Here is a 26,644-nt window from a genome sequence, read left to right as displayed (position 1 = left end):
ATTGTTTTCTTATAAAAATATTTATTCTGGAGAAGTGAAGAGTTCAGAAAAAAAAGTGTAAATCATGATGGGAGAAAGATCTATTTCCATGTATCAGAGATAGTTTCTAAAATTAAAGGGAGTGTTAAAATTTCAGTTCTGTTTTCTTCTAGACCTTTTTTTCTATTTGCTTATCTGTTTACAGATACGTTTTCAAGATAAAATAGGGATTACCTTTAAAAATTTTTGTTTCTTATTGTACTTAAGTACACTTTCCATTTATTAAAATTCTTTGAAAATAGTTTATTATATGAATGTATTTTAATTGGTTTCCCTGCTGTTGAACATTTAGGCTTTTTTGCTGTTATAAAATAATGCTGTTATGAAAATCTTTATACATAAACCATTATCTTCATATTTAATTATTTCATTTGGGAAGATTTATAAAAAATATTATAGCGTAGAGAATATAATTAGGAGCTCTGGTGATATAGTGGTTAAAACATTCAGCTGCTAACCAGAAGGTCAGTGATTTGAACCTACTAGCTGCTCTGCGAGAGAAGGATGAGACAGTCTGCTTTTGTATAGATTTACAGCCTTGGAAATACTGTGGTGCAGTTCTACTCTGTCCTGTAGAGTTGCTATGAGTTGGAATCGACTCCATGGCAATGGGTTTGGTTTTGGGTTAATTTAATAATTTGCTAAATTAGCAGAGACCAAGAATAATTGGCATTCAGGTGCCTAAAAATTCCTTAGGTAGAAATTTTGTTAATTGATCTTATCTTTCTCATTCTTGGTTATCATTCATTTCCACCAAGGTTGAGAAAGATAAGTAGTTTTAAAAATTACCTCTTTATGAATAAAATTTACTGTTTCTTATCACCTAACCCGTGATACGGAGCGCTGGTGGCATAGTGCCTAAGGCATTTGACTGCTAACCAGAAGGCTGGTGGTTCAAACCCTCCAGCCACTCCTTGGAAGGAAGACTGGGCAATCTACTTCTGTAGAGAGAGATACTGCCTCAGAAACCCAAGGAGGGGTCTCTGTGAGTCGAAATTGACTTGACAGCAATTTTAACCTATGATATGATCAACCTTGGCTCGTATCACAGCCTGGAGGAAGTGAAGTATAATATAGGAAGTGAAGTATATATGGCATGAACTCAAAATTGGCTGTTAAGAGACCTGAGATGTAATCCTACTTCTGTTAGTAGCTAGATTATCTGTGTGATAATCAGAAAATCATGTACCATTTGTGGTTCTTTCAGCTTTAAAAAGCTGTCATCAAATGGCAGCTGCTAGCAATAAGATAGATAATATTTATTACGTCAATTATTTAAATTTAAACACATCTTACTTAAATGCTGAACGTTTTATATATTAATAAGGTTTTTCTATGTCATGTAGGTGATAACTTTTCTTTCGTCTTAGGAAGTGGAAACAGAGCAATACTTCACTCTCTTTCTGCCAGCATTGAAGGAGCGTGGATATGATGGATTTTTTTCTCCAAAGTCACGTGCCAAAATCATGTCTGAGCAGGAGAGAAAGCATGTGGATGGTTGTGCAATATTCTTCAAAACAGAAAAGTGAGTTAAGGAAACAAAGCACAGTAAACATTTCTTTAATATCATAAGTTTGAAGTTGTCTTTTGCTTGCCCCTATAAAATAAACAAAAAGCTAGAAAGTGATACAAAAGTTAAAACTCTGTTGGTAGTGTGTTTTTTTTTTTTTTCTTAAACTGTTTATTGGAAACAAAGATGTTTATTGTGTTATTCTTCATGTTTTTATTATAAAATTACACTAAACATTTTAGAAATATAGACTTGAATATGGTATTATATTTTCAGAAAATAAAGTATTAGTTTTGGGATTAAAAAAAAGTGGCATTTTTAAGATTAGAAATAAATGATCTAGGATTTTTTATGTTTTTGTGTTTTGAGAGTTGGCCTTTGAATCAGAGTCAAGTGCTTTATAAACCTTTTCCTCTTTTGTAATTAATATTTCATACATTTATTCAATAAATGTTTGCTGAGCATTTGCTCCATCATATTTCTCTGTTTCTGTATTTTCTTTTGTTGGGTTTTTTATGAATAGTGCTTTTCTGTCCTTCTGTCCTCCTTTATTGGATTAGGAACTTCATTTTCTTATAATGGGGACAGTGCTAGATAGAATATACACATAAATTGATAGGACATAGTTCCTAGTCTCTCTAGGAGCTAAAGTCTATTAGAAGAAGGTAGGCATAAAGATAATCCCAATATAAAATGGTATATATAAGATAAGGAGCCCTGGTGGTGCAGTGGTTAAGCACTTGGTTATTAACCAAAAGGTTGGCAGTTTGAACCCACCCACTGACTCTGCAGGAAAAAGACCTGATGATCTGCTTTCATAGAGATTATAGCCAAGACATCCCTGTAGAGCAGTTGTACTTTGTCACGTGGGGTTGCTGTGAGTCGAGATTGACATGACAGTACACGACAACAACATGTATAAGGTAAAGGTATTCATAGGTAAGAGAGGACAGGAGGGAGGCACAGAGCCTATAGAGGTGGGGAGTTACTTAGATAGGACAGTAGAAAGTAGTCATTATTAAACATACAGAAAGCAAGACATACTTCTTTTGGGCTGTTGTTATAGATGATGAAAGTTCACTCAAAGATAAGATATTATGAATCTATTAATTAAAATATAGAAATAATCTCATATAAGCCTCAGTGCCTTAGTACTCATCATTTTAAAATGGAAAGCAGTATCTCTTCAGCCTCAGAAGTAGGTTCAAGAATTGAATGATACAATGAATGGGTAAGTACTTTGTGAGCTAATTACCCTGGAATATGAATAAAAATATTGTTATCATACGCTTCTGTTTCTATAGTCCTTTGTTATTTTAGTATTCTCTCTTGTTGGATTTGCCCTGTGCTTCTGTGTTCTTCCGTCCTCCTTTACTGGATTTAGGAACTTCAGTTTCTTCTGGAGGGGGCAGTACTCTAGAACACTCAGGAGGGGGTCCCTGAATAGCTGCCTCAGTGACCAGAGGCAAGTTGTTCTTGTTATCATCTTGAAGAAAAGAGAGAAGAATGGTTTTGCCTGCTAAAAGCCTTGATTTTAGAGTAGAAAATTTGCAGAAACCTCTAGTACAGCATTGAAATGGGTAGAGAAGCCTGGTAGAAATTCAGTTGCATGGTTAATCAATTTGGTATTGATGCATTAGACAGGGAATTACCTACTCATAGGATAAGCATATTCGTTCTTATGGTAATTTCCCAAGACTTTCCTGTTTAACACCTATTATAACAAAGTTAATGAATATATTTTTTTTTTTATTGATATAGACATATTACCAGCAGGGTATAAGAAGTAACCTAATCTTGTGAATTGGAAAGATCCTTGGCTTACTTCTTGTTTATCTATACCTACTTTCTTTTCTGTGGATTTCTAGTGGAGATTTTCTCATTTTGTTTAATAATTAGTGCTAGCCCTCTGTAATCTTTTTTAATGCAAATTTAGAGTAACACCAGCTAGTTCCTCTGTAGTGTTCACTACAGTATCAGTCCTATCCTAATTCTTTGTGTAGATTATTTAATTTTTAAAACAACTCTCAGAAACAGATACACGTGTATTTTCTCATTTTCATAGATGAAGAAACTAAGACACAGAGAGGTTAAATACCTTGCCCAAGGTTACACAGCATTCTGGTATCATAGTTTATGCCTTTAACCACTCTACTAAACTGAATCTCTAAGCTTTTGGATTGAACTGATATTATTTGTGTATCTTATGAGGTTATCACATTTGGAAAAGTTGCTTTGAATTTGGCATTTGTTTCTTATATCCATATGCAAATTTCCTTGAAATGCAGTAATTTTAAAAAACATATTGAAAACTTTGAAACATCTAACATTTTCCATCTGCCATTTTCTTTCCGAAGAAGAATAATACAAAGGATTTTTAACATTGCCTCTCACAGTTTTGATAGAGAAGTCTAAGATTCCTCTGTAATTTACTAGAGGTTATTAAGCGTTTGAACTAATAAGTATAACTGTTGTCTATGAATTTTTATGCACTGTTTGAAAAATTGCTTTTGAATTATTAAAAATTATTTTAAAATTTCAAATACCTAGTGTTTGAAAAATTGCTTCTTTAATTATTAAGAGATGAATACCTAGGAAATACTTGGTTGCATCATCTGAATTTCTTCCTTCCTGAACTCTTTTTTCATAAATAGTATCATGGACTCAGCAACAGATGAAGACTTTGAGTGTGATACAATACTACATTGTATTTCTTACGAACTTCTTTTCTGGAATGGCAGGACTACACATAATAGATGGAATGAAACCACCCTGTGTCCTAGTATCAAATATTTATTCATGTCATATTAGCAAACTATCTAATGCCAAATTATTTGTAATTTAATACAAAACACACCACCCTGCCTTTATTCTATTCTTTCTTCAGATTGAGGAGATAATATAGTGCAAAGAAGACTGAAGGCAGGTGATTGTTTCACTTATATGACTGTATAACTTTGAATGAGTCACTTACCTTTTCTGAGCCTATTTCTTTGTGTAGTTTTACCTTGTAAGATCATTTCAACTAACAAAGTAAAAACATAGCTGTTGAAGATTACTTCAGTTTCTGTACTAATTAATTCTCATAGTCTCATTCTTCTGAAACCAGTATCTGATAATTGATAATCACCATTGATGACACTTTTATCTCTCATGAAAAACAGTAGTACAGAACAGGTACCAAAGAATTGAAATTGTAACAATTACTATTTTTGGAAAAATACTTTAGCAAAAAAATCTTATATCTATCATGAGTAAGGCATCGAGTGTTACTTAGTAAAGGCTAAGACACAGGTTACCAATATTCAGAGTGTTAAAAAAAAACACGAATAAAGCACACTTCTGTTGAGTCATTTGTCTCATAGTGACCCCTTCCTCAGTTTTTCAAAGTGGTATTTATGGAAGTAAATTGCCCAGTCTGCCTTCTGAGGAGTGGCTGGTGGGTTTGAACTACCAGCCTCCTGGTTAGGAATCAAATATCCTTTAAATTGTTCACTGTAGTTTTAGCTTAATCTTTGGAGATTCAGAAGGTACTCCAATATTTGGCAGCACCCAGTGATCATCATTATGAACATCATTTTTTGTTTTGTTTTTTGAAGTTAGATTCATAGTGGTACCAGAAAATAGACATTTTGGTTGATAAAATGCCAGAAATAAGCTTTTCTCCCCCCCCATTTTATTCTCTTCCATTCAAAGTATATTATAAAATTGAGTGTGTGTATGTGTGTATAGACTACTGAATTTTTTAGACTCAGAATTTAAATTTCTTTTTACCCTGTTTAATCCTTTGGATTTAACTCTTAATACAAACTGGGTCTTGGAGCCAGATACACAACTTGAAGAAATCCAAAATGGAGAAAAGAAGATGAAACCAAATCTGTGTACTAGACTGACTTGCTATTCCTGAGGCTAGTGGTTTTTATCTTCTGATCATGCTGTTTCAAATCAATGAGAAAGAGGAAAGATGAGAACACCAATTTTAGAACATTGTGTGACCGTTGTGCTCTGAAGAGGCAGTCTCTTTTCATAGCACTGGAAACTAGGTTGTGAGTATACTTGGTCCTTTTGGTTTGCCTCTGCTTTCTAACCTGATTCCAGCCTCAGAGGTATTAAGTAAGGCCAGGCCCTTGCTTTTCCTTCCTTTCCAAGTTTTATGCTGGCAAAGAGGACATTCAGAGGTTGCATTGGTCTCAGTTACTAATTTCTTATGTCATAGGTGGTGGCTGCATTTAGATTTTGTCTATGTGAGTTCCCCCCCCCCCCCAATGATATTTTGATTTCTGGATTCTAATGTCAGTGTCAATTTTGCCATTAATTCAATAGGGGATGTAAAATTACTGCTTTCCTTACAAATTATTTTTTTTAACATGGATAGTAATAACTGTTCCACCTAATTTCAGAGATTTCTTAATAGGGTTAAAATGAGATGAAAAATGGCAGTATGCTTTCAGTGGTTAAAAAAAAGCTGTACAAATAAAGGATGGTGTTTAACTATTTCTCTTCTTCAGTTTATCCCTTTTCTGATTATTTTCTAGAACTCCCTTGATTACTTAAATGGACCCAAGAATATATTTTATAGCATCTTATACTGAATATACAATAAGAACTTCTGTTTGGTTTGGATGCTGGGATGTGATCCAGAATGGATCAGCATTAACTTTGGTGTGGTTATTGTAGCTTCTTAATTATGCAGTATATTACTCCTTTTTGTTTGTAAATGAATTAAGGGAGGAAATATTACTTAAGTTACGTAGATGGTTTTAGTTGATCACAAAGTTGGCATTCATTTTCTTCTCTGTTGTATTAATTTAATCACATTATAGCCCATGAAATTACTTTTAGACAACAAATTGGTAATTATTTCTTTGTTTAATGTATATTAAGGGCTATTTTTTATATACTCCTTGTATTTGAAACACTCAGTTCTTCCCCAAACATCTAAGAAAGGTGTTATTTTGTTTGTTTGTTTTGGGGGGCGGATCATATCAATCCTCATTATATATTTCTTTTTACATATATCTAATTGAACTTCTGTGTAGATTTTTTCCAAAAAGGAGAACTCTTAGAGTAATGTAAAAAATACCATCTGGAATAATGCTTGTAGCACCTGTATGCCAGCTACCCCAACTGTACCCACTGCCACTGAGTTGATTCTGACTCTTAATGATGCCATAGCATTTCCAAGGCTATATATCTTTACAGAAGCAGACTGCCTCATCTTTCTTCTGCGGAGTGGCTTGTGGGTTCAAATCGCTGAACTTTTGGTTAGCAGCCGAATGCCTTAGTCACGACACTATCAGAGCTCCTTTATGCCAGTCACAGAGTAGTAGTAATAAAATGAATTGCACTATTAAAGTAGGCAAATTTATAGGTATTACCAAGACTTGGTGGGCTTGAATTAATGACTGGAAAGTAGCAATAAACCATTATGTCATATTTAAAAGAAGCATCTAATAGAAAAAATAGAAGACCTACCTCTATTTGTCAAGATGTCACCTGTATGGAAATCTCTGAAACAGAAAGAAGAAGCAGAGTGGAGTGCATTTGTTTGTATCTAAGAGCGGAATGTAAGTAATTGTACTATCAAAGTAGTATGGATAGACTATAGATAATTATTCCTTAATATATTATAAATTTATTATAATCAAAAACATAAACATAGGAAAAATTGTTACAAGTGATTACAACTATCAGCATTGATGCTGGAAATATCAGTCTTCTAAAAGTCAAAACCAAAAACCAAACCAAACCCACTGCCATCGAGTCGATTCCAATTCATAGCAACCCCCATTGGCTTTCCAAAGCATTAAATCCTTATGGAAGTAGATGCCCCATCTTCCTTCTGCAGAGCAGCTGATAGGTTTGAACTGCCAGCTTTCTGGTTAGCAGTCAAATGTCCCTTGACCTTGGGCTTCTGCTCTGCTTCTTGCTCCTTCCCTACTGAAGCTAGAGGCATCTCTTCATTTAGGTGGCTACTGACTGCTGAGGCTAACAAGCCCAAGGTCGACAAATAAAATGGCACGGTCCCGATATCACTAAACCACATGGCAGGCCATTGATTCAAGTGCATAAAAAGTCCCAGGATTGGCAGAGCATGGCAGGCTGCTGAATGAAGACTTGGCTACATCCAGGGTCCAAGCATGCAAAAAACCATTCCCAAAGCTTCTCCTTATATATGGGAAGCACAGCACATCCCTAAAGCAGCTACTCAGCTGCTCGTGGCAGATTCCACCATGGAGTTGATATTCTCATCATGGGGAATAACTGCCACCAGCTGCCCAGCCACTCAAAACCAGGCCCAGAAAAGTTGACATATAACCTTAACTACCACAGTGCCTATCACACAGAGGTCTGATGAAGAATGTTGTTAGTTGCCATTGAGTTGGATCCAGCTCATGGTAACCCCATATACAACAGAATGAAATACTGCCTCATCCACCATCTGTGCTGAAGTCCATTGCTGTGGTCACTGTGTATTTTGATTGCCTTTCAATCTAGGAGCTCTTCTTCCAGCAGTATATTAGACAGTATTCTGTTATGATCTACATAGTTTTCATTGACTAATTTTCACAAGTAGGTCACCAGATCTTATTCTTATTCTGTCTTAGTCTGGAAGCTCTGCAGACACCTGTTCACTGTGAATGACCCTGCTGGTATTTGAAGTACTGGTGGCATAGTTTTCAGCTCCATAGCAACACTAAAGCCTCCACAGTGCAACAAACTGGTGGTGCTGATGCAGATACATGTACGATAAAAGCTACCCATTATTGACAATCTATTCTAGTACTCTCAATGGTTAACTTTTACTGTTTTTGTTTTTATTATTGTCTTATTGAGAATTTTGATTATTTGAGAGAAGATAGAAAGTACGTACATTAATATTTATAAAAGCCAAAAGGCTGGTAGGGATATTAAATTTGTTAGAAAAATAGAATGAAATTTCTAAGTGCCCTTACTATCTGAATAGAACTGATGAGCAGAAGCTCATGAAGTAAAGTTTGAGATAAGTAAAGTCTGCTCTTAAAGATTTTTAAAGGAAGAAAGAAAGAGAGGAGGACACAGGGGTAAGAAAATCAATTAGGAATATAGATAAATATTTATGAGCAAAAATATTCCTCACAGCATTAGTTATAATAGCTCAGTAAACAAATAAATCATGGTGAAATTATGGACTATAATGTAGCTTTTAAAATTTGATTTAGGGAGCTAATGATATAGTTCAATAGTAAATCAAAATATCAGTTTATGGAGTATTATCCTAATTGTGTAAAAGTATTTGTGTATATTTGCATAGAGAAAGGACTGAGGAAACATAATGTCTTTTTAACAGAAATTATGGATGATTGTCAGTGTGTTATACTGTGATGGCTTGGTTGTTGTGATTTTGGAAGCTATGTCACTGTTATTTCAAATGCCAGCAGGGTCACGCATGGTGGAAAGGTTTTAGCAGAACTTTCAGACTAAGACTGGGAAGAAGGACCTCATATCTACTTCTAAAAAAACTGGCCAGTGTAAAGCTTATGAATAGCTGTGGAACATTGTCTGATAAAAGGTAGAAAGTTGAGCCCCTCAGATTGGAAGCCACTCAAGACTTTATCGCTGGAGAAGAGCTGCCTCCTTAAAGTAGAGTTGACTGTAATGACTTGGATGGATAAAGCTTTTAGGACCTTCGTTTGCTGATGTGGCATGATTAAAAATGAGAAGAAATAGCTGCAAATATCCATTAATAATCAGAACATGGAATGTACTAAGTATGAACCTAAGAAAAATGGAAGTTGTCAAAAATGAAATGGAATGCTTGAAGGTCCTAGGCATTAGTAAGTTAAAATGGTCTGCTATTGGCCATTTTGAATCAAACAGTCACATGGTCTACTCTGCCAGGAAGGACACGTTGAAGGGGAAGAGCATAGAAATTCATTGTCAGATAGAACATTTCAAGATCTATCCTGATATACAATGCTGTTAGTGATAGAATAATATTGATAGGCCTATAAGGAAGATCAGTTAGAAGGACTATTCAAATTTACACACTAATAACTGATGCCAAAGATGAAGAAATTGAAGAATTTTACCAATTCTGCAGTTTGAAATTGATAAAACATGCAATCAAAAGGCATTAATAATTACTGATGATCAACTGCAAAAGTTGGAAATGAAGAAGGATCAGTAGTTGGAAAGTATGGCCTTGGTGATCAAAGTGACACAAAAGATTGCATGATAGAATTTTGCCAGGCTGATGACCTATTCATTGGAAATATCTTTTTCCAACAACATAAACACATGTACCTTGCTGGATGGAATACACAGGTATCAAATTGACTACATCTGCAAAGAGATGCTGGAGAAGCTCAATATCAATAGTCAAAACAAGGCCAAGGACCAAATGTGGGACAGGCCATCAATTGCTCATATGCAAGTTTAAGTTGAAGCTGTAGAAAATTGAAACAAGTCCACGAGAACCAAAGTACAATATTGAGTATATATCCCATCTGAATGTAGAGACCATCTCAAGAATAGATTTGACACATTGAACACTAGTGACTGAAGTCCAGATGAGTTCTGAGATGACATAAAGGACATCATGCTCGGTAGACAGACTGAATTTGCTCAGTAGACAGACTGAATAAATATGGTTGGTGAATCTTGAGTATATATCCCATCTGAATGTAGAGACCATCTCAAGAATAGATTTGACACATTGAGCACTAGTGACTGAAGTCCAGATGAGTTCTGAGATGACATCAAGGACATCATGCATGAAGAAAGCAAAAGGTAATTACAAAGACAAGAAAGAAAAGACCAAAATGGATGGCAGAAGAGACTGAAATTTGCTCTTGAACAAAGAGTAGCTAAAGCAAATGGTAGCAATGATGACATAAAGAGGTAAACAGAAGATTTCAATGGATAGCCCGATAAAACAAAGTATTTTAATGAAATGTGTAAAAACCTGTGGTTAGAAAACCAAAAGGGAAGAAAATGCTCAACATTTCTCAAGCTGAAAGAAGAAAAATTCAAGCCTTGAGTTGCAATATTGAAGGATTCTATTGAATGACACATGAAGCATCTAAAGAAGATGTCAGTAATACGTACAGTAACTGTATCAAGAAGAATTAGTCAATGTTCAACCATTTCAGGAGGTGGGATGTGATCAAGAGCCAATGATATTGAAGGAAGAAGTCTAAGTTACACTGAAGGCAATGACTAAAAACAAGGTTCCAGGAATAGACAATGTTGGCAGAATGCCAGTTGAGATGTATTGACAAACGGATGCAGTGCTGGAAGTGCTCACTCATCTAGGCCAAGAAATTTGGAAGACAGCCTTCTGGCTAACTGACTAGAAGAGACCCATATTTGTGTCCATTCCAAAGAAAGGTCATCTAATAGATTACAGAAATTATTGAAAAATATAGTTAATGTCATACACAAGTAAAAGTTTGTTGAAGACAATTCAAAAATGGATGCAAAGTACATGAACAGGGCACTGCTGGAAGTTCAGGCTGGATTCAGAAGAGGATGTGGAACAAGGGATATCACTACTAATGCCAAATGGATCTTGACTGAATGCAGAGAACACCAGAAAGATACTTACCTGTGTTTTAATGACTATGCAAAGACATTCAACTGTGTGGATCATAACAAATTATAGATAATATTGTGAAGAATGGGAATTTCAGAAAACTTAATTGTGCTCATGTGGAACCTGTACATAGATCAAGAGGCAGTTGTTTGAAAAGAACAAAGAGATACTGTATGGTTTAAAATCAGGGAAAGTGTGTATCAGGGTTTTTATCTTTTCACCAACCATATTTATTCAGTCTGTCTACTGAGCAAATAATGCAAGAAACTGAACTATATGAAGAGCACAGCATCAAAATTGGAGGAAGACTTTAACAATCTGATACGCTGATGACACAGCCTTGCTTGCTGAAAGTGAAGAGGACTTGAAACACTTACTGAGGAAGACCAAAGACTATATATATAGCCTTTTGTAGGAATTACCCCTCAATATGAAGAAAATAGAAATCCTCACAATTGGACCAGTAAGCAATATCATGATAAATGGAGAAAAGAGTGAAGTTGTCAGGGGTTTCATTTAACTTAGATTCACAATCAACACCTTGGAAACAGCGGTCAAGAAATGAAATGACCAGTTGCATTGGGAAAATCTACTGTAGAAGCCATCTTTAAAGTGTTAAAGAGCAAAGATATATTACCTTGAGGAGTATGATGCACCTCATTCATGATATTTTCAGTCACCTTATATGCATATGAAGTAGCTCTGGTGGCTTAAAAGCTGAACAATGAGTAAGGGAGCCCAAAGAAGAATTGATGCCTTTGAATTATGGGGTTGGTGAAGAATATTGAAGAACAAACAAATCTGTCTTGGATGAAGGTACAGATAGAATGCTCCTTAGAAGAGAAGATGGTAAGACTTCATCTTACATACTCTGGACATGTTACCAGGAGGGAACAGCCCATGGAGAAAAACATTATACTTTGTAAAGTAGAGGGTCTGTGAAAAAGAGGAAGATCCTGAATGTGATGGATGAACACAGTTGGCACAATGATAGGCTCAAATGTAGGAACTATTATGAGGATGGTGCAAGATTGGGCAGTCTTGCATTCTGCAGTACATAGGGTTGCCATCAGTCAGAACCAACTCAACAGCATCTAATAACAACAACAGTTGACTTCCGATTTTTTTATATTTTATTTATTCCCAAATAGCTACAGTGGGTATATTTAGCAAAACCAAGTTTTTTAAACTAAAATATCCACTGCCACTGAGTCACTTCTGACTTACAACAACCCTATAGGACAGAGTAGGACTTCCCCACACTGTTCTAAAGGCTGTAAATCTTTAGTGAAGCAGATTGCGTCGTCTTTTTACCATGGAGCAACTGGTGGGTTTCAACCACTGACCTTTTGCTTAGTAGCCAAGTGCTTTAACCACTGTGGCACCAGAGCATTTTTTTAAAATTATTCTTTTATTTTTAAAGCACTTATAAATGCATCTCAGAAGGAAGATGGGGCAATCTACTTCCATAGTGATACTGCCTTGGAAACGCAAGGAGGTGTTGCTGCTGTGAATCAGGTCTGACTCGACGGCACATAACAACAACAACATAAATGTATAGAACTGAAGAGACTTGGTTTAAGATGGAAAGAGATCAAGTAGTTTTCGATATCTATTAGTTTCTATTTGGCTATAAGCAATATGGTTGTCTGCAAAGTGCAATGTGTTTTGTCTTTATAAACAAAAATAGAGTCTGAAATGAGCAAGGCAATAATTCTTTTATGCCCAGTTCTGAGTACTGCACTGTAAGTTTTTGCTTTTGTGTAAACTTGTGTTGTTCAAATGAACAATTGTCTTAAAGCCATACAACCTATAAGAAATGGATGATTTCTTTTCTGGAGAAGACTTGGGATAGGATGACATTGACCACTATTGTCCAACATTTAAAGGAATGTCAAGTAGGAGGAAGATTAATTTTTCATTCCTGTTAAGAAAATATCTAGATCTAGGTTTAATGGAAAAAAGAAGGGAATTTTAAAAAAGACACTTCTTATAATGATTTTTCCCCCTTCCTGACACCCTAAAAAATAGAATGGCCTAACTTTGGTGGAACTAATATTTCACTAGTAAAAATATTACTAGTAAGGAGGATTTTCAGACTTTTCGGTAGAACCTTTGGTTCCTACAGATAGCCTTAAGTGTTTTGTAAATAATTTTAAAATTAAATGCAGGTCATAGAAGTGTAAATTAAAAGAAACATGTTTACCCACATTTCAAATACCAAATTTTAACATTTTGGAAATTATTAACATCTTCCTAATTTCTTTAACTTGTTTTAGTACAGACTTCTGAATCAAGTTTCTATCTGTTCACTTGCCTTTTCTGAGTGCAAGGCCAGTTGTTAGTCTATTTATACTTGTATATCTGCGTGAATCAAGATTTTTATTTATGCTACGTGACCAAAAAAAAGAGAAAAATACAGAAATACATCAGATACTAAGACTAATACCTGTAGCCTCTGATTGCAAATTTTTATGTTCATCAAAAAAAGTTTGTTGTTTTCAGTGATTGATTTCTTCTGATATAATATTACTTGGATCTGTTTGATTTATAGACATCTCACCAGAAATTGTTTGAAAGGGTATTTTACTGCTTAAGTTTCTTTGAAAAAGTCTGACGTAGAGTATATTCAATTCCTTGTATAGAATGTATTTTGCATCTGCCAACTTATCTTTCATTTCTCCTGTCTTAGTCCAAGCCAAAATCATCTCTCAGTGAAACAGCCTTAAAAACTTTCTAACTGGTCTCCCAATTTCCACTTTTGCCTCTCTAATCCATTTTCTACAAAGTAGTTGGAGTCATCTTAAAAATATATAAATCATATCACACCACTGTTTAGAACCTCTGGTTCCTCCTCTTCCTCTCATCTCCAGCATCATTTTGTGCCACCAAATACACAAAGACTTTACTGTATCAGGACTTTTACACTTCTGCTTGGAATGTTCTTAAGTCACATGACTAACTCATCTTTCATGTTTCAACTAAAAAGACATCTCTTTAAAGTAGGGGAGTTCTGGTGGCATAGTGCCTAAGGCATTTGACTGCTAACCAGAAGGCTGGCAGTTCAAACCCACCAGCCATACCTCGGAAAGAAGACTTGGCAATCTACTTTCGTAGAGATATTGCCCCAGAAACCCAAGGCAGGGTTGCTGTGAGTTGGTTTTGACTTGACGGCAGTGCGTTTGGTTTTTGGCTTTAGAGTAGATGAGGAGCTTTGGTGGCACAGTGGATAAGGCATTTAGCTGCTAACCAGAAGGTCAGCAGTTCAAACCCACCAGCCACTCTGTGGAAGGAAGATGGGGCAATCTGTTTCTGTAAAGATTTACAGCCTTGGAAAACCAGTAGGGGTCACTGAGTCTGAATCAACTTGGCAGTGAGTTTGGTTTGCTTTGGTTTTAGAGCTGATAGTGAAAATTATAGGAGCTCTGGTAGCATAGTGCCTAAAATATTTGGGTAGATTTGATCCATTGAACACCAGTGACTGAAAAGCGGAAGAATTATGGGATGACATCAAGAACATCATCCATGAAGAAAGCAAAAAGTTACTAAAAAGATGAGAAAGGAAGAAAAGACAGAAATGGATGTCAGAAAAGACTCTGAAACTTGCCCTTGAGCGGAGAGTAGCTAAAGCAAATGGAAGAAGTGACAAGATAAAAGAGCTGAATGGAAGATTTTAAAGAACAGCTTGAGCAGACAGAGCCATTTACTAGGATGAAATGTGCGAAGACCTGGAGTTAGAAAACCAAAAGGGAAGAACACACTCGGCATTTCTCAAGCTGAAAGAACTGAGGAAAAAAATTAAGCCTCGAGTTGCAATATTGAAAGATTCTATGGGCAAAATACTGAATAATGAAGGAAGCATCAAAAGAAGATGGGAGGAATACACAGAGTCACTGTATCAAAAAGAATTGGTTGATGTTCATCCATTGCAGGAAGTGGCATGTGATCAAGAACCAATGGTATTGAAAGAAGTGGCAAAAAACAAGGCTTCAAGAATCAACGGGATACCCGTTGAGATGTTTCAACATATGGATGCCACGCTGGAGGCACTCATTCAGCTATGCCAAGAAATTTGGAAGGCAGCTACTTGGCCAACTGACCAGAAGAAATCCATATTTGTACCCATTCCAAAGAAAGGTGATCCCACAGAGTGTGGAAATTAGTGAACAGTATCATTATCACATGCAAGTAAAATCTTACTGAAGATCATTCAAAAATGGTTGCAGCAGCATATTGACAGAGAACTTCCAGAAATGCAGGCTGGATTCAGAAATGGTTGTGGAACGAGGGAAATCATTGCTGATGTCACATGGATCTTGGCTCAAAGCAAAGAATACCAGAAAGATGTTTGCTTGTGTTTTATTGACTGTGCAAAAGCATTTGATTGTGTGGATCCTAACAGATTATGGATAACATTGAGAAGAATGGGAATTCCAGAACACTTAATTGTACTCATGAGGAACCTGTACATAGACCAGGAAGCTGTTGTTTGAACAGAACAAGAGGATACTGCATGGCTTAAAATCAAGACGGGAGTGGGTCAGGGTTGTATCCTTTCACCATACTTATTCAGTCTGTATGCTGAGCAAATAATCTGAGAGGCTGGTCTATATGAAGAAGAACATGGCATCAGGATTGGGGGAAGAATCATTAACAACTTGCAATACGCTGACAACACAACTTTGCTTGCTGAAAGTGAGGATGACTTGAAGCACTTACTGATGAAGATTGAAGAATATAATCTGCAGTATGGATTACATTTCCATATAAAGTAAACAAAAATCCTTACAACTGGACCAATAAGCAGCATCACGATAAATGGAGAAAAGATTGAGGTTGTCAAAGACTTCACATTGCTTGGTTCTACAATTGACGCCAATGGAAGCATCAGTCAGGATATCAGATGACGTATAGCACTGGGCAAATTAGCTATAAAGTACCTCTTTCAAGTGCTGAAGAGAAAGGATGCCTCCTTGAGGACTAAGGTGCACCTGACACAAGCCATGGTATTTTCAATCGTCTCATGTTCACGTGAGAGCTGAACATTGAACAAGAAAGACCAAGGAAGAGTTGATGTTTTTGAGTTGTGGTGCTTGTGAAGAATACTTAAAGTACCATGGACTACCAAAAGAACAAACAAATGTGTCCTGGAGGATGTGCAGCCAGAATGCTCCTTGGAAGCAAGAATGGCAAGACTTTGTCTCATCTGCTTTGGTCATGTTGTCAGAAGGGACCATTCCCTGGAGTAGAATGTCATGCTTGGTAAGGTGGAGGGTCGACAAAAGAGGAGAAGACCCTCAGCATGATGGATTGACACAGCTGCTGTGGCAGTGGGCTCAAGTATAGCAAGGATCATGGAGCGAGCGTGAGACCAGGCAGTGTTTCGTTCTGCTGTGCATAGGGTCACTATGAGTCGGAGACGCCTTGATGGCACTTAATAACAAAAGGCACTTGACTGCTAATCAGAAGGCTGGCTGCTCCTCAGAAGGAAAATTGAGCAATCTACTTCCCCAGAGATTCTGCCTTGGAAACCCAAGGATGGGTAGCTATGATTCCCTTAAGCATTCTGGATTAGAAATAGGCTCATGAGCTTTCCTTCACTCTTCTTAGCGCAAGCATTGAGAATTGGATAAGGAAAAGGAGTATTGTTTTGTGTAGCACAGTGTCCTGTCACACTAAAAGCTTTTAGTCGATATTGTTGAAGGTACATGCAAAGTACATGTGTATGGCAATATTGTGAAGTTACGAGGAAGATGAGAGGAACAATCATGAGAGCAAAGATGTCTTCTCGCCATTATAACACCTAATGGAAAGTAGTATATTTAGTATGTTTTGGTTGTTTGCAAATATTTCATAAAATTGGGCCAAAAATGGTTAAATGGCTTGACCAAGGTCAAAGCTAGACTCAGTTTCCATTAAATCCCACAACTCTTCAATACTTAATAATTTGACATGAAGGAAAGAAAATACTGTTAGTTCAAAAGCTGTAGTCATAGAGACAGGTATTTCTTCTTAATAGAACCTGTTTTCCTTAACACTGACACTCAATTCTAATTAAAGCCAGACAGAAAAAAATCTGTTACTCTTTAGCTGTGATAGGATGTGTTCCTGCATTTACTTGATGTATCTCTTTGTAGAGGAGCTCTGGTAGCGTAGTGCCTAAGGCACTTGACTGCTAACCAAAAGGCTGGAGGTTCAAACCCACCAGGCACTCCTTGGAAGGAAGGTAGGGCAATCTACTTCCGTAGCCATACTGCTTCAGACACCTAAGAAGGGGTCGCTATGAGTCAGGTCTGACTCGATGGCACATAACAACAAAAACATCTCTTTGTAGAGATAATGAAACTAAAACTCCTAACACATAAATTTTATTCAGATTTTATTTATTTATTTTCCTTATTCAGTTAAGATTGTATTTATCTTTAAATAGCAGAAAATTTGATAGTAGCTTAAACTAATGGGAGAGGGGTAATTTTCTCATACAAGAAGTCTAAAAATAGGCAGTCCAGAACTGCTTCACCTGCTTCACATCCTTAGTGGGTTGGCTTTTGCCTTCTTGCTTTCTACTGCATGATCCATTCCTCCAGGGACTAGCTGAAAGGGGCAAAGGTGTAAAAGGGTGATGGGAGATGACTGTCTTTGCTAGATGTATCTTCTAAGAAAGTTTTTACATTAATCAGATTTCTTGAGTCTCATTGGCTAGAAGTGGCCACTTGTAGGTAGAAAATGACTAGAGATAACAGTGATTAGTGTATGTATCTCATACCCCCTTTATTTTACTTCCGTTAGCATGACCATCCAAGTACCTAAAAATCATAATAATGAATTGTGCTTTTAGATTTACATTGGTGCAGAAGCATACAGTGGAATTTAACCAGGTGGCAATGGCTAATTCAGATGGATCCGAAGCTATGCTGAACAGAGTAATGACAAAAGATAACATTGGTGTTGCTGTGGTATTAGAGGTCCACAAAGAACTATTTGGAGCAGGTGAGTACAATTTAAAATATTCTTAATAAAAAGAAAAACACCATCAACAGTTTTCCCATTGCAAAGTGAATGGAGAGAATCCTGCTATTTATTACTTAGTTATTTTCTTTTCTTTTGAGGCAAGTTAATGGGGATGGACAGAAAAATAGCACTTATTGCTATGTAAAGTTCATATATTTCTTGGGGTATTAATCACCAGGTAATTTGTGTAAAGAAAAGTCTTAATATGCTATTAATTGCAAAAACTTCTTTGAAATAGGAAATACTTTTTTCTGGACTGAATTTGGAAGTGAATATAACTTGGTTGTTTTTCTAGCCATATTTTTAGCTTCCTGAGTATGAATCTGTGGTCTTCAAACTTGGCACTTTTTCTCTAATTTCTTTGTTATATTTCAGTCATTGTCAAGGTAACAATAGGATCTTCCCTGGTACTTTTGTTTAGCATTTAGATTATTTTTAGCTTCCTTCAGAGTCAGAATTCATTATGTATTTAGCATTTCCCAGACCTTTTCTCCTCCTTTCTGCTGCTTGCTTTTGAGCATTTCATTGTTTACTTAGTATATTTTAAGTAAGACCAAGGAGAAGGTTTAAGATCATGCCTGTTTTTCCTCCCCTGCACTTACTTACTAGCAGAAGAAAAGATTTTTGTCGTCACTATTGATTTGAATTACTCAGATCATCCATGTCTGTCAACCTGATTTTCCCACCTTCTTCAGTGTAGCCATCATCAAAGACAGTCAATTTTTGATGTGAGATTTTGAATTCTTTCTTCTTTTCCATCTTCTCTATTTTTATCTTCTTTTATGCTCTTTCATTTCCACCTTATCCTTTTTTAAAACGTGGTACCCCACTGCCATGTGAAAATTGAATTTCTTTTGGAATTTTACACTCCTTTGAATTTGCAGAACAGTAATTATAAATTGTGCAGTGGCACTTCCATGTTCTGATATATTTATCTGCTGCATTCTTAGGAGAGGAATTTTATTAATATAGAAGGTGTTTATGGCTCCTTTGAATGGGCATATTTTTAGTATTTAATACACTGAACATATTAGTCAATAGCCAAAAGTGACACAATGAAATGTCTTGGGAAAGAAGACAGCTTATAGTATTTTAGCTATAAAGTTTTATCTTAGGATCAGATTGCTTTGAAAAGAGACCATTACTGTCATGTGTGACAGATACTTCAGTTGCTTGTTTTCTCAACTTGCAAGATAATTATAACTGGATAAGATTAGTAGAAAACTTACTTTACAAAAGCAGTAGACTTAGAATATTAGAGGCAGGAAGTGAGGGAGGAGTTGGGGATGAGACAGAGCTGTGAGATCCAGGTAGGGGGAGGTAGACAGGCCCCACACCCACAAGCAGGAAGTGGAGGAAGAGCTGGGAATGAGACAGAGCCATGCAAACAGGTAGGGGAGGGAGACAGGCCCCACACCCACAGGAAGGTAGTGGGGGATACTCGGAGGCAGGAAGCAGGGGAAGGGCTGGGGACGGACAGAGCCATGGGATCCAAGTAAGGGGAGGATGGAGAGGTTTTGAACAGCTAAGGGAGACAAACTTGGCTGTCAGTTTGTCATACTGTGGTGAGTTGCGTGTTGCTGTGAGGCTTGAGGCTGAGCCACTGGTGTCTCAAATGCCAGCAGGGTTGCAAAAGGTGCACAGGTTTCATTGCAACTTACAGACTGAGAAAGATGAAGAAGAAGGAAGAGGCCATTCACTTCTCAAAGAATTGGTCAGGGAAAATGTTATGAATAGCAGAGAAACACTATCTGATACATTACTGGGCAGCTTTATGAGTAGCCTGAAACATTGTCTAATACAGTGCAGGAAGATGAGCCCCTTAGGTCAGAAGGCACTCAAAATATGACTGGGAAAGAGCTGTCTCATCAGAGTAGAACCAACCTTAATGATATGGATAAAGTAAAGTTTTCGGGACCACCATTTGCTGATATAGCATGACACAAATTGAGGAGAAACAGCTGCAAATGTCCATTAGTAATCAGAACATGGAATGTACGAAGTATGAATCTAGGAAAATTGGAAGTTGTCAAAAATGAAATGGAATGCATAAAGATTAATATCCGAGGCATTAGTGAGCTAAAATGGACTGTTTTTGGCCATTTTGAATCAGATGACCATATGATCTACTATTCTGTGAATGACAATTTGAAGATGAATGGTGTGGCATTCATCATCACAAAGGATATTTCAAGATCTCTCCTGAAGTACAATACTGTCAGTGATAGGAGAATATCCATACACCTACAAGGAAGACCAGTTAATACGACTATTACTCAGATTTATGCACCAACCACCAAAGCCAAAGATGAGGAAATTGAAGGGTTTTTTTTTTTTTGTGTGTGTGTGATTGGGGGAAAGTTTACAGAGCAAATTCACTTTCCATACAGAAGTTCACATACACTTTGTTTCATGACATTGATTACAATTTACCACAATGCAACAGCTCTCCTCTTACTTCCTCCCCATAGTTACCTCTTCCCTATGCTCTTCCCTCCATGCAGTCCTGCCCCCTGAGCTGTCTCCCTGTGCATACACAGCCCTTCTATTGTCCCATGATTGTTCTCTCCAAGGAGTGTGTCTACCTAGTGTAAATGTTCACCTCATATGCCTGTCTCTTGTTTGGCTGGAAACCACAGGAGTGGTTTCAATTCCATAGTTGAAGGGCAGCCATGGGGCATGGCCTCAGTGGTTCCATCAGGCTCTCTCAGACCAGCAAACCTGGTCCCTTTTTTTTTTTTTTTCAAATGATTTTGAGTTTTGTTTCACATTGTTCTCCCACTCTGTCCAGGATCTCCTACATAGATCCCTCTCTGAGTGGTTGACAGTGGTAGCTGGGCACCTTCTATTTCTTCTCACATGAGGTACCAGTCGCTTGGACTAATTGTTTCCTTGAATCTTTGGTTTTCTTCATTCTTCTTTGCTCTGGACAAGGAGAAACCCATCGTTGCATGTAGATGGCTGCTTGCAAGCTTTTAAGATCCTAGTCACTACTCGCCAAAGTAGGATGTGGAACAATGTTTTGTGTAGTGTGTTATGCCAGTTGAGCTGGTGTCCCCTGCAACTCTGGTCCCGAGCACACAGATCCAACTATTTGCTCCCTCTGGGTAGCTGGCCATGGCCAAGAGGTGACTACAACCTTGACCCTTGTGAGCTCGACTACATACCTGGGAATTCTTACAGAATGTACCAATACACTTGTAGAAACATTGTCTGCCAGTGCTATGCATGGTCATGGGCACACTCCCCCCTGCATAGACATACCTAATAGTTCAGCCTGTCCACCCATCTTTCCACTCGTATATCCATGTTTGCCTTCATGGACAACGCAGTAGTGTATGTGCAAAAGGGTTCATCTTCGTTGTCTGTACCTCCCATGTCCCTCTTGATGTCTTCCTCTTTCCCAAAGCCACCGTGTTGATAACTCACATTTGGTATATTGCCCTTCTCTTCATTCAAATCAATACTTGTCTCTACCAATCTAACAGTGTGGAAATCGAAGATTTTTATCAACTTCTGAAGTCTGAAATTGACTGGCCATGCAATCAAGATGTATTAATTATCACTGGTGACTGGAATTTAAAAGGTGGAAACAAAGAAGAATTACCAGTAGCTGGAAAATTTGGCCTTGGTGACAGAAATAATGCTGGAGATTCAGTGATAGAATTTTGCAAGACTAACAACTTATTCATTGCAGATACCTTTTTTTTAAGAACACAAACAGTGGCTGTACAGGTGCACTTCGCCAAATAGAATACACAGGAATCAGATTGACTACATTTGTGGCAAGAGGCGATGGAAAAGCTCATTATCTTCAGCCAAAACTAGGTCAAGAGCTGATTGTGGAACAGACCATCAACTGCTCATATGCCAGTTCAACTTGAAGCTGAAACAATTAAAACAAGTCCACGAGAGCCAAAATATGACCTTGAGTATATCCCTCCTGAACTTAGAGACCATCTAAAGAATAGATTTGATGCATTGAACACCAGTGACCAAAAACCAGAAGAATTATGGGATGACATCAAGAACATCATCCATGAAGAAAGCAAGAGGTTATTAAAAAGATGAGAAAGGAAGAAAAGACCAAAATGGTTGTCAGAAGAGACTCTGAAACTTGCCCTTGAATGGAGAGTAGCTAAAGCAAATGGAAGAAATGACAAGATAAAGGAGCTGAACAGAAGATTTCAAAGAGCAGGTTGAGGAGACAGAGTCAGTTACTGTAATGAAATGTGCAAAGACATGGAGTTAGAAAACCAAAAGGGAAGAACATGCTTGGCATTTCTCAAGCTGAAAGAACTGAGGAAAAAATGTAAGCTTTGGGTTGCAATATTGAAAGATACTATGGGCAAAATATTGAATGATGCAGGAAACATCTAAAGAAGATGGGAGGAATATGTAGAGCCACTGTACCAAAAAGACTTGGTTGATGTTCATCCATTTCAGGAGGTGGCATGTGATCAAGAGCCAATGGTATGGAAGGAAGAAGTTGAAACTCCACTGAAGGAATTGGCAAAGAATAAGGCACCTGCAATTGATGGAATACCCTTTGAGATGTTTCCACACATGGATGCCCCACTGGAGGCACTCACTCAGTTATGCCAAGAGATTTAGTAGACAGCTGCCTGGCCAACTGACTGGAAGAGATCCATATTCGTACCCATTCCAAAGAAAGGTGATCCCACATAATGTAGAAATTATTAAACTGTAACATAAGTATTGTATGCAAGTAAAATCTTAACTGAAGATAATTAAAAAATGGTTGCAGCAGTATATTGACAGAGAACTTCCTGAAATTCAAGCTGGATTCAGAAGACGATGTGGAACGAGGGATATCATTGCTGATATCACATGGATCTTGGCTGAAAGCAATGAATACCAGAGAGATGTTTACTTGTGCTTTATTGACTATGCAAAAGCATTTGATTGTGTGGATCCTAACAGATTATGGGTACCATTGAGAAAAGTGGGAATTCCAGAACACTTAATTGTACTCATGATGAACCTGTACATAGACCAGGAGGCTATTGTTAGAACAGAACAAGGGGACACTTCATCATTTAAAATCAAGAAGGGAGTGCGTACTCATTCAGTCTGTACACTGAGCAGATAATCTGAGAAGCTGGTCTATATGAAGAAGAACATAGCATCAGGATTGGAGGAAGAATCATTAACAAACCTGTGATACACTGATGACACAACTTTGCTTGTTGAAAGTGAGGATAACTTCAGTGATGAAGACTGAAGAATACAGTTTGCAGTATGGATTACTTCTCAATATAAAGAAAACAAAAATCATTAAAACTGGACCAATAAGCAGCATCACGATAAATGGAGAAAAGATTAAAGTTGTCAGAGACTTCACTTTGCTTGGTTCTGCAATCATTGTCAATGGGCAGCAGTCAGGACATCAGATGAATTATAGCACTGGGCAAATCGGCTGCAAAGGACCTCTTTCACATGCTGAAGAGCAAACATGTCTCCTTGAGGACTAAGGTATGCCTGACATAAACCATGGTATTTTCAGTTGCCTCATATTTATGTGAGAGCTGGACAATGAATAAGGAAGACCAAAGAAGAATTGATGCTTTTGAGTTGTAGTTGGCGAAGAATATGGAAAGTACCATGGACTGCTAAAAGATCTAACAAATCTGTCCTGGAGCCAGAGTGCTCCTTGGCAGTGAGAATGGCCAGACTTTGTCTCACTTACTTTGGTAATATTGTCAGAAGGGACCATGCCCTGGAGAAGGATGTGTCATGCTTGGTAAGGTGGAGGATCGATGAAAGAGGGGAAGGCCCTCAACGAGATGGATTGACACAGTGGCTGGGGTGATAGGCTCAAGTACAGCAGGGATTATGGAGCTGGTGTGGGACTGGGAGGTGTTTTGTTCTACTGTGCATGGGGTCACTGTGAGTCGGAGACAACTTGATGGCACCTAACAATAACAACAACAACAGAATATTAGACCTTTTTTTTGCAGGGGTTATATTTTTAACTGAAAATGTTAAGAGACAGTTTATAGAAATTTGAATTGAAAAATTTAATTTGTGCTTACTAAGATTCCATCAGAACAAAAGTATACAAAGTGAAAGTTTCCTCATTTTGTTCATACTCACTAGGGAGTGATCATGTCTCTTAATACATAATATCATAGAGAATGTATGTATATAACTTTAAATGACATCATACTATGCATACTGAGCTTTATGCCTTGAATATTTTATGAATAGTTTTCTCTGTTCATATATGTGAACTATGTTGTTTAATTTTGGTAATTTTCAGTGTAGTATCCTGTCTACCATTTTGGAAGTACTCTGTTAATATTTATTTTCACAGAACTCTAGCGGGAACAAAAAAGGACCTTGTTGTTGTTGTTGTTGTTTGCCATCAAGTCAGCCCCAACTCATAGCGACCCTTCCTTGGGTTTCCGAGGCAGTTATCACTACGGAAGTAGGATTGCCCAACCTTCCTTCCGAGGAGTGGCTGGTGGGTTTGAACCGCCAGCCTTCTGGTGAGGAGTCATGTGCCTTAGCCACTAGATTTTCTAGTTGAATATCCCATTTTCCAAATGAACCTGGGCACTAAAGAGGTTAAATAACTAGCCTAGGACCGTACAATATAATAAATCATAAAACCATGTCTAAATCCCAAGCATTTAGACTTTGAGAAAATACTTCTTATTCATTCTCATTTTAAAAATTATTTTAGTGTACAGTATGAATTTTTTTGGTAGCACATACATTTCCTGATTTTATTGTATAGGCTAATATAATGGTTACTATCTTTTACTACTGAGCTGTCACTCATGTACTCTGGAAATGGAAAGGTGAATGAGTATTAGTGGGAGATTTGAAGGTTTAGGCAATTCTCAAATCACTGAAAACATGCCTTACAGAACTATTGTAATATTAAATGACAGATACTTAGTTTTTAAACTGAACACAGCAAATGAAAAATATCATAATCACATTTGATTATTTCATTGCATAATTACTAATTTAGGCATGTATGGAGCAAGTTTGAGGCGGGGGCCTAAGGTAGGCTGGCCAGGGTTTGGGGGCTGCTTTTTGCTTGGGGCTGTGTCTGTTTTAAGGCCAGGGACCAAGGTTGGCAGGCTCGGGTTCAGGGGCTGCTTTTTGCTTGGGGGCAGCTCTGTTTTAAGGCCAGGGCCTGCGGTAGGTGGGCCTCAGGCTTGGGGGCTGCTTTTCACTTGGGGGTGGCTCTATTTTAAGGCTGGGCCCAAGCTAGGCGGGACTGGGGCTCAGGGGATGCTTTTCGCTTGGGGACGGCTCTATTTTAAGGCCAGGGCTGAAAGTAGGCAGGCGCAGGGCTTGGGGGCTGCTTTTGCTAGAGGGTGGGTCTATTTTAAGGTCTGGGCCCTGCATAGGCAGGCGTAGATGGGTTAGGAACAACTAAGGAAGAGGAATTTGTCTGTCAGTTTGTTGTCCTGTGGTGGCTTAAGTGTTCCTGTGAGACTGGAGGCTATGTCACTGGTGTTGACAAATGTCAGCAGGGTTACTCATGGTGGACAGGTTTCAGCGGAGCTTCCGGGCTAAGACAGACTTGGAAGAGGGAAGAGGCTATCCACTTCTCAAACAACTGGCCAGTGAAAACCTTACGAATAGCAGTGAAACACTGTCTGATATATTATTGGAAAACTTTATGAATAGCCCTGAAACATTATCTGATATAGTGCTAGAAGATGAGCCAATCAGGTAAGAAAACACTCAAAATTTGACTGGGGAAGAGCTGACTCCTCAGAGTAGAGACAACCTTAACGACATGGATAGAGTAAAACTTTTGGGACTCCCATTGGCTGATGTGGCACAACTCAAAATGAGTATAAATAGATGCTACATCCATTAATAATTAGAGCATGGTATATACAAAGTATGAATCTAGGAAAAGTGAAAGTTGTCAAAAATTAAATGGAATGCATAAAGATCGATATCCTAGGCATTAGTGAGCTGAAATGGACTGATTTTGGCCATTTTGAATCAGACAACCATATGACCTACTATGCCAGGAATGACAAATTGAAGAGGAGTGGTGTGGCATTCATCATCACAAAGACTGTTTCAGGTTCCAGCAAGATGGCAGATTAGGCAGAAGGACTGCACAGATGCTCTTCAACAAAGAAAAGGGAAACCAGTTAACACAGACACAGAAGATAATCTTGGACCACTACGCCTTGAAGGGAAGGATACAAAAGTGAACTAAACCCCAACTAGCCGAAGAATTTGCGTGAAAATACCAAAAAAGACAAACAGAGCTGCGGTCTGGTAGTGGCCTGAGCAACCCTGATGGCACAGATGACAGGGCTTGGAGATTCCCAAGTGGTGGTAGGACCTAAAAATTAACCCAAAAATCACCCTGCTAGCCAGGGACTGCATGGAAGACTCTGCACGGTGGCTGGGGAACAAACGGAGAAGGTGAAGAGAAAGGTGGGCTGAGCTGTGGACTTTTGCCGAGCTGGAGGGCACCACCATTTTGTAGGTTTAAAAAG

The 26,644-nt window shown here is 37.7% G+C and overlaps 1 protein-coding gene across 1 annotated transcript in view; it reads left to right on the top strand.

The window, feature by feature from the left end:
- The window catches only part of CNOT6L (CCR4-NOT transcription complex subunit 6 like), a 97,499-nt gene that overhangs the window by 43,463 nt on the left and 27,392 nt on the right, over positions 1 to 26,644 (top strand). Inside the window, exons 7-8 of the mRNA XM_007949050.2 lie at positions 1,410 to 1,564; positions 17,965 to 18,116. Of these exons, the coding sequence (XP_007947241.1) occupies positions 1,410 to 1,564; positions 17,965 to 18,116 (307 nt within the window). The remainder of the gene's footprint in view (positions 1 to 1,409; positions 1,565 to 17,964; positions 18,117 to 26,644) is intronic.

The sequence above is a fragment of the Orycteropus afer genome, unplaced genomic scaffold, assembly GCF_000298275.1.
Source record: "Orycteropus afer afer isolate SDZICR_OR568_19922 unplaced genomic scaffold, OryAfe1.0 scaffold00235, whole genome shotgun sequence".
Taxonomy (NCBI): Eukaryota; Metazoa; Chordata; class Mammalia; order Tubulidentata; family Orycteropodidae; genus Orycteropus; species Orycteropus afer.
The sequence above is the reverse complement of the archived record's forward strand: the minus strand, read 5'-3'. Positions and strand labels throughout refer to the sequence as shown.